This window comes from Aplysia californica, unplaced genomic scaffold (assembly GCF_000002075.1).
Source record: "Aplysia californica isolate F4 #8 unplaced genomic scaffold, AplCal3.0 scaffold00227, whole genome shotgun sequence".
Classification (NCBI taxonomy): Eukaryota; Metazoa; Mollusca; class Gastropoda; order Aplysiida; family Aplysiidae; genus Aplysia; species Aplysia californica.
Window position 1 is genome coordinate 365,899 of NW_004797497.1, and position 12,120 is coordinate 378,018.

General features: G+C 38.5%; 1 protein-coding gene across 1 annotated transcript in view; it reads left to right on the top strand.

Annotated features, from left to right (window-relative positions):
- Nucleotides 1–6,000: 6,000 nt before the first annotated feature.
- LOC106011960 (steroid transmembrane transporter SLC22A24) overlaps nucleotides 6,001–12,120 on the top strand; it is a 12,224-nt gene continuing 6,104 nt past the window's right edge. The window contains exon 1 of the mRNA XM_035970153.1: nucleotides 6,001–8,318. Within this exon, the coding sequence (XP_035826046.1) occupies nucleotides 8,167–8,318 (152 nt within the window). The 5' untranslated portion in view covers nucleotides 6,001–8,166. The remainder of the gene's footprint in view (nucleotides 8,319–12,120) is intronic.

Sequence of the window (12,120 nt, forward strand, 5' to 3'; positions counted from 1 at the left end):
TCTATCTATCTATCTATCTATCTATCTATCTATCTGTCTTTCTATCTATCTATCTATCTATTGATCTATTGATCTATCTAAATGTCTATTTATCGTTATCTGTCTCTCTGTGTTATGATCTGTATATTATAGGTTTTTGTGTAATTAAAAAAAAGAATATTGTACGAGTACTGCAAAGAACAAATCTCTCGCGAAGTATTTGATCCTAAAAAGGAGTTTGTATGTAACTTCTAGAGATGTCGTTTTAGATGCCTGGTTCAGATCACGACTTTTAGGACCGAAAGAATTCTGGGAATTGGACGAAATAAAAAGACGGAGCCTATAAATTGGAATGATCCCTTAAGACTTTTACCAGATCTTATAAAAATTACAGGAACTGCGGCCTTGCGTTCTTTAACAAAAGATTATATGCGATAAGAGGGAAAAAAAGATGAAAAGAATATATTACATCAGTTATGAATGGAGATCATGATTTATCCTACTTGCGAAAATGCCAAATTAAGATCCAGAGTTATAAAAAAAGCTAGTATTTGCCGTAATAGTAAGCCTTAATGTTAACTCTATAATGCTTTAGCTCAGTGGGGGATTTAGTAACGTTGGTGGGCAGAGAGGATCACATGGTTAGTGACAGGTGTTATTTTAATGTCACCGTTTGGAAATTCATGTGGGTCAGCGCTGGTTGCACGAATATTTTAGTCTGATAAAGTTGTCAGAAGTGGGCGCAGACTGTAAAAAAAGGTTGAAAATAAATTAAAAGCACTTCTTTTGCGACTCAGCATAAAGCAGTACACATTATTAATTTTTTAAACCTGAGACCTATTATTAGCAGTTGTGTAACTCTTGGGGATTTAGGGAGTGGGGGTGGATGGGGAATGGAATATAGAAGTTTTCGACTATACTGAGTTTACGACACATTTTACCGATGCTTATTGCAGATGACACCCAAAAGGAAATATTAGGGGATATTTTTATGGCGCTTTTACATGCAGATATGATCAGGCATTTAGATTAGTTTTTTTCCCATCTTACTCGTATCAGACATTCACTGACCATGAATATGTGAGTAAGGAAGTACAATGATATTTCAACACCAAAATGGAACAGTAAGAGACTATGAAAAAGAAAGGTTAGATCTACTTGCTAGTATCTGATTATTTTTTTTCTTTAGCTTTTGTCACCCATTCTATCCCCCCCCCCCCCCCCCCCTTTAGTTCGTTCAGAGGAGAGGACAAAATGTACCCCTTTGCCACTCTTCTTGCGTGGGAAAACCAGATTTTGAAGCTATGTGTATATCATCGACCCTATCAATTAATAAAGTTAAACCTAAATATAATATAGGGCTGTTTCTAAATGGCTAGAAAGCGACAATACATCCGTGGTTCGTACGAAGTTGAAACACAGCACGTGTATGTAGTAGCAAGCGCCAGAAAACCATGTTACTTCTCTCTCTCTCTCTCTCTCTCTCTCTCTCTCTCTCTCTCTCTCTCTCTCTCTCTCTCTCTCTCTCTCTCTCTCTCTCTCTCTCACTCTCTCTCTCTCTGTCTGTCTGTCTGTCTGTCTGTCTGTCTCTCTCTCTCTCTCTCTCTCTCTCTCTCTCTCTCTCTCTCTCTCTCAGTGAAATGGATAACAAGCCCAGCCATCATTAAGGATGCGATAATCACGTACAAACATTTGAGCTAAACGTGGGTGGTATCTACGGATGTACTGGCCTCACTCAGCCACAATTTTTTGGGACATTTTTTCGAGTATATGCCTCACAGTCAAGTTCATGAATATTCTAAATTTTCGAGCCACCTTCTCTGAGCGTAAGACAAGGCAGTAGATGAAGGATACAACACAGCTTTTGTCACGATGACCCTGACAACAGACTTTGAGACGGGTTAATCAAGCAATTAAGTAGCTTTTGGTATCATTTCCTATTTTTCTCCATGTGACTGCACACGTGCGCGAGTGACACCACTTAATCTACTCTGCAAGGTTTTAAGTTATCAACAGTATTGAGACGGTACACTGAGGAGGAAGTAAAAATGGTTTAATGATTTATCCGAAGCAACACGATCACGCAATGTGATAATAGGAACGTTCCACCTCATCAACTCCTATAATGTACTCTAAATTGACTTCCTATATCCCCATGCACATAGAACATAGAAGCCCCTCAATTCTATCAAATATCATCTGTTCAAAGCATCGAAGGTTGTACTCTGATTCGTAAAGCGCTGTCTTGTAATGTCCATTACCTTACCCAACTTAAATTTAGACATAGTTGGCTTCCCTTTCGCTCTATAGCTAGGTTTATGCATCCACGAAGTCGTTTGTTGGTGTATGTCCATCCAGTGTCTCCTAACATTGCTATCCGTTCACTCAATATCATATTAATATGAAGACTGACTTTCTATTGTCTTCCGATGGGATGTTACCTTCACACAATTAAATAAACGGAGCTCAATAAAATCAGGCATCCCACAGTCCTCGCAATTCGGGGACTCTTAGATTTTCATTTTGCACAATAAATGCGATGGTCTTTAGATGAGAGTCACACACACGATGCATAATGCCCTTATGTTGTTGGGGTCACGTTTTGTTTGACTCACTCATGTCCACTTGAGCCTAAAACCAATTAATGAAAAGAAAAGGTAAAGGAAAACGATCGCCTGCCATTTTCAACCAGCCACTTTGTAAATAGAAAGAAAACGATTTAGAAAATAGAACGCTGTGTGCATTATCTGGCTCTATTTCATCTTCGAAAAATCAATGAGCGAAGTTGCATAGAGTTGTCCCTTGTAACACTGTAGGGCTATTTAGGAGGTGGGACCTCCGAATTTAACGTCTATCTCCGATATGGCTGAAATGGGAAAACTCATGAAAAGTGCATTTTTCAAAGACACAAAGTAGGACCAAGCTTAACCTTAAGTCCCCGAACCCACAATATCACAGTTAAGAGTAATGTGTCGTAACTATTAGCTCGTTATGATCCCTAAACCTAATTTATACCGTTTAGCTACCACGATAAAACTGTTTAAGCGTACCTATTTCTTCCAAATAATCACTCAGAGATATTCTAAATAAGAAAGAAACCTAATAATAGAAACGCTCAGCTGTTAAAACGATCTTCGTGGGAAATTGACCACAAAAGTTAGTTTCCCTTAAACTTTAATACTTCACTTTATTTTATTCTTTGAGTTGTACAATAAAAAGCACGAGTAGCTTAATTTGTCAGTATTAGCACTCTGTACTACCTAAACAGGTAAACTGATGATGACGGCAAACTTCAACCTCACAGGCAAAATGGCTGCGTTATAATCAAATTATTCGCATGTAAATAACAAGAACAAACGTCTGTTACCCCCACATTCCAATTCTTTAAAAAAATATTATTTAGCAGCACAATAAGTGAGGGCATTGCGTGAGTATTCATGAATTCGTCATAATTATATTCAAACACCCGTTCCAACAAGTCATAATTATATGCTTTTAAGTCGAACAAATCGGTCAGAGCAGGATTTTTAAAAAAACCCAATTTAATGAGCAGAATAGAAAAAGTTATTTGAAGTAATGACTTTTTTGATACTATGTGATATAATGTTGTAACCACCAATATACTCATTCTGCCTTATTTTACTGACTGAGGGAGCTACACTGTGACACGAATCACTCGTTTTTGTTTTTCTACTTGGACTAGATCTAACTGTTGGGTTGTCGTCTAATTCTTCCAGTTTCACGGAAAAGGTCTGAATTCATTAGCTTTTGTTCACAGAGTTGATTATTTGAATGAAATCTTTTCCCTCATTATTGCATTTATCCTTCTTTTTAACTTTGTGCTTTTATTGGCCCATTATGATTCTAGTTAATAGATGCCGTGTATTGCATTTATCTCATATCCACGCTCTACAGCGTGTTCTATATGCGTTTTGCTGCTATTTTACCGCAGCAGACCTTAGAACGCCAAGAAACATTCCGGACTTCCAGAGGAACTTGGAGTGCAAGCTGTAGATTACGCAATCTAAAAATACTAGCACACTGACAAAATCTTTCTATAGCCGGGTGCCCTTTCCAATCTGATAGAAGTGAGGAAAATTCGGGTAAAGTGCCTTTCCCAAGGATATTATATCGATCCGCTGACATGATTCGAAGGTGTGAACTCTCAGATTTTTACACAACCTATCTTTTGAACATTGCACGATGGGTGAAGTATACATACTTACTTCATAATATACAACACAATCAATCATCCTCCCGGATGCACATTTTTTTCAAAATTGATTTGGTTAGAGACTATCATCAGATTTCTTTAGCATCTTCGCCTTTTGCTAAAAATGCCATCGTACCTGTAGGCCTGTTGGAGTTTTTCTTCCCATGACTAAAGAACGCAGCGCAGACTTTTTCGTATAATGAATGGCATTCTGCGGGACATTCCTTTCGCTCTTTTTTTTACATCGACGGCATCCTCGCATTAAGTCCCGTTAAGATTATTTCAAGCACGTGTGATAACCCAGCCCCCTTCTCCTTTCAACCACTGGGCTGGTCATCGACCAAACTCAGAGTGTTTTTCTTTTGTGTGAGTGGATTGGATTTCCCTAGGCGTCTTATCACCGCTCAGGGAATACGCCCCCACTCTGACCTTGGAGAGGCCCTGCGTGACTGATCTGCTTCTACCGACAGCATCAGTCTTCAGAGGTTTTCATTCATTCCACATGCTGTTGATTTCCTAACTCCACTTAAAGACCAAACAAGTGGGGGCGCACCGTTAGCTCCGTTCGTATCATGTTTGACTATGGAGAAGATAGCCCTGGTTCTAATCCGAGACTGTGTGTTCTTGAACTTGGGTCGTTTTGTGGAGTTTACAAGACTTTAAATTCATCTGGTTCGATCTTGTCGAAGACAGAAGTTAAATTCAGAGGTCTCACCTCTTTTAAATAGCCCAATAGTGTTGATGAAAGCGTTTACCCATGCACTTACACACACAGACAAGTGGCAAAGAACGAGCCATGGGGTGATCTACAGAATGTGGTATTGCATTAAAAAAAACAACTGAATAGGTACTCAACGAGTCGGCACTGTTACACAATGCCTAATCATACCCACCTACAAGTTTTACTGCAGATGCATCCAGCACTACAGTAGGTGTCGGTCTTTCCTCTAAGGAACTCTCTGAAACAGAAATAAAGTATAGTGCTTTTGGTCGTTGACTCTATGCAGCCTATACTCCCATCCAATATCACAGAAGTTTTCGGAGAGGGGACCGTTTATGCTATACACATATCTTAAACCCTTAATTAATGTCAAAGCTTGAAAGCCAAATGATTGTTCCCCTCGACAGTCAAGACATATTTCTTTAATTGCCGAATTTTCACTAACATCCGCCACATCTGTGGCAGGTTTGATATGGTATCTGACGCCCTTTCATGCTTCAGTACCAGCTTCATTACAGAGCACTACATCACCTCTATGGGTGACTTCAATCTGGCGAGATGGAGGCCAATCGCCTACCATCAACTGGTCTTTAGCTAAAAGACATTAAGCTTAGGATATCGAGCCTGCTCTGTGAAGTATCCGCTGTTGTACAGAGGAAGGTTGTTACCAAATTCCTAGGCAAACCCAGTTTTTAAAAACACATTTACAGACTCCCATATGCAGGTGCACTCCCCATGCAACGAACCATCAGCCAACGTTTTGTATAACATGGTATAATGGTATAACCGTGAAGATATAATATTATGCAAATGGTGCAAAATATGTCATGTCAGTCAAAAATTCAAAATCCACCAACACACAAGTGCCCCACTAGTGGAACACAATCCACGTAACAATAGTACATTCTGCAATCTGCATGTGGACTTTATTGGTCCTCGGCCCACGACCCGGGCAGGAACTATGTTTTCATTATCATAAACCGTTTCACCAGATCGCCAGAAGCCACCTTTCTATCAGATGTACATGCTTCCACATGCGCTACAGCTTTCCTCCATAATTGCTTTGCCAGGTTTAGGGATGCGGAAGACATGGTTTAGTTCGCAGCTGACACTTCACTTTAAATCGTTGTGCAGAATGTATCATGATGATAGGCATCGAGGCTCAACCAGGCGAATGGCATGGTAAAATGTTTCCACCGTCAGCTTACGGCAGCACTTTAAGCACCTCTTACTGGTCCTGACTAGGTGGCAGAGCTGCCCATCGTTCATTTAGGAATTCGCTCTTGTTAGGGAAGGGAATCCAATTGTTCTCCAAGTGAGACTGTCTATTACTCAAGATTTCCTCAGAAATTTCTTCAATAACTGAGAGTACAGCCCGTTAAACTAGACTCTACATTTCATAATGTCTCCAACGCACTACTGGTTCAGTGCATCCCCAGCACCAAAGTTCCTTTGAAAGAGATCTGCCTACAAATCTGCAAACTTGTTTTTAACTGGTTCTGTGTAACTGTTTGTCGCAAGTAACCACTTCAGTAACCGTGTCAAGGCTATTATCGCATCATTGATATCAGTTTCTCCAGCTAGAAATCAAGGGACACACTCAGAGAACGTCAAGACTGATCAACTAAAAGCTGCTTTCGTTGCGTCGCTTACATCACCCGTTAGCAAGAGACCGAATTCCACTGTTGAAGTATCGCCACCCATCGTATCAAAATCACCACTAGATCTCCAACCCTCTCAGGTCGTATATCCCGGATACCAGCAATATTTTGTGACCTTCATATCAGCTCAGTTCCTGACAATTCGCTTTGTTCACAGTTGTAGGCCTCCACAGTTTATTCGTGGGAAAGGGGGGGGGGCGTAACGACTTATTGGCATAGTATCTTTGTGCATACTAATGAAACGACAATTTAATGAGACTACTTTGCTCTTGTGAGGACATATATAAGAGTGGCTGTGGGTGACTGTTCAAACAGCTCTGTTCTGATTCACGAACTGTAAGTTCCTACAGGTACCTCGAGTAAGGAATAATTGAAAAATATAATAACTTTTTTTTTTTCAAGAACGTTATTTAGTTCTTTGCGTGTGTGGATATTTGAAAGGTAAGACGGTGTTTTAATACATAAAGCAGCCCAAAACATTCAAGAATAAGAAAACTTGAACAAGTATTACTCAGGTGTGACTAGTTAAATATAATTCAATAGGTTATTTTCCATCTTTAAGATTGTATGCATAAAAAAGCAACTACGTTTTTAACCGATATACACAAAAAGAATACAAAATACACAATATTTTACCAATGTAGAACAATGAACATTTCACACACATGCTTTGCTGGTCGCCCCTGTGCAACGCTCTCTTTGTTTGGTTGTTTTTTTTTTTGGGTTGTTGTTTTTTGCTAATTATACCGTATCTTGCTCAAGGTTACAGCCAAGTGACAACACATCTAAACCACACGTCACCGACACTTACTTAACATCATTTTTGAGTCTGAACTCACTACTCACTCAATCACTGGGCCCTCACCTGAGAACATAGGATGAGAAGCAATCGGTTATACTGTTTTACCGTAAATCCAAACCCATAACCAAACCACCCCACAGCGTTGGTATCAAGGGCAGGAAACATAATATTCATTGATTAAACGCAACAGGCACGACTTGCAATAACCGATCAGCAGACCAAAACCCTTGTTATTGAACAATTCGAATTGTCATACATGAGTATTTTAGAAAACAAATGAATTACTTTATTCTATAATCTGTGTGTTGGAGTGAACATAAATAGTGAAATGCTATAGGTTCAATGCTCCTATCAACACTGTTAGGCTATTTAAGAGGCAGGACCTCAGAGTTTAACGTTCTTCTCCGAAAGGACAGAGCCAAAGGGGGAAGTCGTGTTACAAGGACACAACGTTGGGCCGAGCGTATGTGTGGTGCCCTTGACATTTTAGAAACAATATATAAAGCAAAACGATTTTAGAAATCTTTATTAAAAAATGAGGTTAAATTCTTTTTTTCCCCTTCTTTTTCTTTTTTTTTTCCTTTTTATTTTTGCATGTGCCCCTGACCAGTACACCTTCAAGCGTTGTTGAATGATTGAGTGTTTCTTTCTGTGGCGAGATAGGCGGTTTTAGTAGCCTGCCGACTGTGTAAGCAGCCTTAAATTGTATGTTAGTGTCCGTAACTATTGTCTATGGTGTGAGCCTGTATTTCATCGCACGTTTTATTCTTGTTTAAACCAGACTGACGCTATGGTGGCACAGGATTTCGATGACATTTTGGACCAAATCGGAGGGTTTGGTCGATTCCAGAAAATACTTTGCACGCTTTCGTTTTTCCTGGTCATACCCGCGGCCATGATAACATACACGCCCATGTTTATCCTCACCGTGCCGAAACACAGGTAAGCTTTCTTTTTTAAGAAATTGTTTTGATTTAGCGGCCTTTGCAACACCATTAAGGTATTTATGAGGCTGGACCTCTGAATTTAACTCGCATCTCCTATAGAAAGGAGCCAAGTTGGACAATTGATGTAAACCGCTTTCCCAGGGAAACAACATCGGACAAAGCTAAGCCTCGAACCCTCGAACCGTTAATCACACGGTAACAGGCAAGGTCTATTATAATACTTCTCTTCCTCCTTGAATGGTGACGGTCATCACCAGTTCGTGATGAAAAAATAAATTATTATAATTACACTGTACTAAAACTGAATACACCGATGACTCTGTTGTTGTGGTTCTTTGCTGGATTTAAGGGCGCGTTGAATGAATTCCCGTTTCAGGAGGATATTGGAACGAGTAGCTCAGTCCGTTTGTTGTGCTTCTATATTTTGCTCAGGTCGTGTTGGCCCTGACAGTCAGAGTTGGAGTAAATGTACTCTACCGAATTTAAAAAAAAATGTATCGATATAGTCGAACGACACAAGCTCTTCAAATACAAATATAATATGTCATTTCGAAAACTGAATACTGGATTCCATGGTTCAAGCAGAATGAAAAAAAAATTCTACCCTTTCTCATCACTATCATGGACTAGTGAACTTGGCGGAGTAGATATGCTTATTTTCCGTCTGTGACAATCGTTGGTTTTTTTTTAAAGATTAAGTATCACTTATTTGAGTAAGTAACCTTCCCGCAGTGCAGTTACAGTTTGAAACAAAATGCAGGGAACATTTAGATTTTAAAAATATAAATCTATGTTCTTGTGTGCAAAAAGGTAAGCTATGAAAAGTAAATATGAGGGCAGAGAATCATGTTAAAAGAAGCTTAGAATCTTGAAATATTCTCGAAAATGTTAATTAAGCAGAGAAACTATTACAACTGATTAACATTTGAGTATTAATGGTTTTATGCAAATATCTTTTTTTTTGTCCGGAAAAAGACTGAATATCGTAAATATACGCTTTATCTCCCTGACTTTAACTTCACCGCTGGTCCTTGTCCAAAATGCAAATGAGAATGGATCGTCATGAATCGCAAACTGGATTGTCTTATGCAACCGCCATCCAGGTGCATAAAAAGAGTTCAATTGATAGAGTAAAAAAGTGAGTTTGGCTAAATACCCTTATCCAGGACGTCGCGCTTGGTGGCTCTTTTTGTGTGACACATAGATGTAGCAGATGGCCTGACAAAATAATTTAAAACACTCAAGAATGTAATTTACACTGGGTACAGATTCGTTCGTTGCTCATGCTCTCTATGTTCAAGAGGAATATTACATTACAAAGTATATATTTAAAAAAAAATTACATCGTGCTTTCCTAAATATACGCCAAGGGAAGCCACGCAAGGCACAGATGGCTGTTATTGCGCTTATTATTTATTGAAGGTTTTTACCATAAATAAACGGAATGAGTTATCCCCTCATATGCGGACTTTATGAGGACATTATCTTAAACCATATTCTTAAGAGGTTCAAAGCTTCAAAAAAATATTTATTAGTTTCATTTTTCAAGGAGAGTAGTATCAAATGGAATCGGAACAATTTTCAACACTTGATCTTGATGAAATGTCCTTATCAACTTTTAAGGCACGCCATAGCACCGAGACCCCTTATGAGAGTAGGTTACTCTGACGTACTGAATTTCGTTGATGAGGAAAAAAAGTTTACTCACGTTTTTAGACTTGTTATCTGTTTTTGACACAGTAGATCATGACATACTCTTTAGAAGATTAGAAACGAAGTTAGGAATACCAGGCATTGCTATAAAATTACGTCATCTAATTAGTGTAGGTCTAGTGTTGAGCATATAATGTATTAGGTATGGTCAATACAACGTTATGATAAAGCTAGCCTGGTTGATGGTAGACTATTTGTTTTTACTTTTTCCTAGTTGCAGTTCACTCTCCCGTAAGAGACCGACACTTTGCGTGTTAAGAGTATCAGAGTCTTATTAAAAACGACGATATAATATACACTACCCCTTATGAAAATAAGAAACAATGGTTGCAGAGGTGTTCGTGATGTAGATGCTGAGGATAATGATGGTAATAATGAGGATGTTAATGACGTTGATGATTATAAGGCATAGACGTGAATAAAGAAAAGAATGCTTTATGAAACAGAGATGATATTTTTTAAATAATGTCTGCTAAACTGATTAAAAGAAAGAAGAGTTATTAACTTTCAGAATTGTGTTTCTTTGAATTAATAATAATCATATCTTCCTCTGCTCCGTTTACATACAAGGGTGCCACTCTCTTTCACGTTTTTTGAAGGAACGACCATTTATTTGTTACAGAAAATATTCCAGAATTGTGGGCTGATCTGGTGGCATTAAATTTGTTAGCGTTAACCTACACTAACAGATTAAAAGTTCATGACAGGTTGGACGAGTTTGATGTTAGGTCAATGAGAGGGGAGTAAGATTTAGCAAGATAGAGGGACTATAAAGGTAGGAACAATTACGCAAGTGAAATTTAGAAAAGCTCGAGAAACTTTTTTGAGTGCTGAATTATTTTCTTTCACCTTCAGGAGATCGATTACAGATTCCTGCTCTAGACCTTCAAACCTATCAAGGAGGATCACAATAAACACAACAGATTTCCATCCCTCTCTACAGGACCCCAAGAGGTTTCATTGGGCGCCTAGAGTTGATGCCTACAGCTAATAACATTTTGTAGCCCTAGCGGTTTTTCTCTCCGTACAAGGAGTAGGATTTTGCGTCATACCTAAAATATCGTTATCAAACTGTACAGATAAGAAATAAAACGCCTCTTGGCGTTCTCCAGGGCTCGGTATTTCAGCCAGTATTTTTTTTTACATTCTGTACATAACCTCATGTTAATTTACATACAATTTACAAAATGGAACATAATTTTTGTGCAAATGACACGCAATATTAAATGTATATTGCAGATAACGTTAAGCCGATGTATACAAAACATGACGCTTTGAATGAACGCTATAAAGTTTAGCTCGATTAAGAAAAAACAAAACAAACAGGTATCATGCCTGTTGCACATAGCAACATAATAAATATAACACACAGAAGACACAGTTATATGTTAGTGGCCACAACGCCCAGATGATTGAAAAAAGATAGAAGTACTTCAGATATGATTCATAACTGAGGAATGGTCAAGGAATTAATAGAAGCAAAATAAAAACAACCTTGGGGTAGTTATTGACCTCAAACTGTCCATGTTCTACATCTACACAAGTGAGCTTTGTTATCAATATTGTTCTACCAGCCCAGGGAAACTGGTTGAAGCATAAGAAAGTACCTCGATGAAAATATAACAAAACCACTAGTAACATCTTTTGCACCATCAGAATAAGATTTCTATATTTCTTTACTTGCTCAACTTCAAAAGAATCGTTTTGCAGCGCCCCCAGATTGTCCAAAACCGTGCTGTCCGTCTTATAAAGAAAAGAATAATCAAAACGCATGTGAGTCCAATCCTTAAAAATCTGCGCATGCTACTTTTGGAGAAATTAAAATGAACTATTCATAAAATGTGTCTCTTTTGTTTAAAATTCCTAGACGGGCTTGTACCATACTATATCTCAATCAGAATCTATACGTCAACACCTGCGAAGCAACTAGGATCAGCATTAGACAAATAATTCTAGTTAAACCAACATGTCATTATAAATATATATGGCCAGCGCTCATATTTATTTTTGACGCAAAATCTGGATCTAGTTACCCTAACAACATCATGGAGGCCAGTTCTTTCTATCTGTTCAAGAAATAGCTG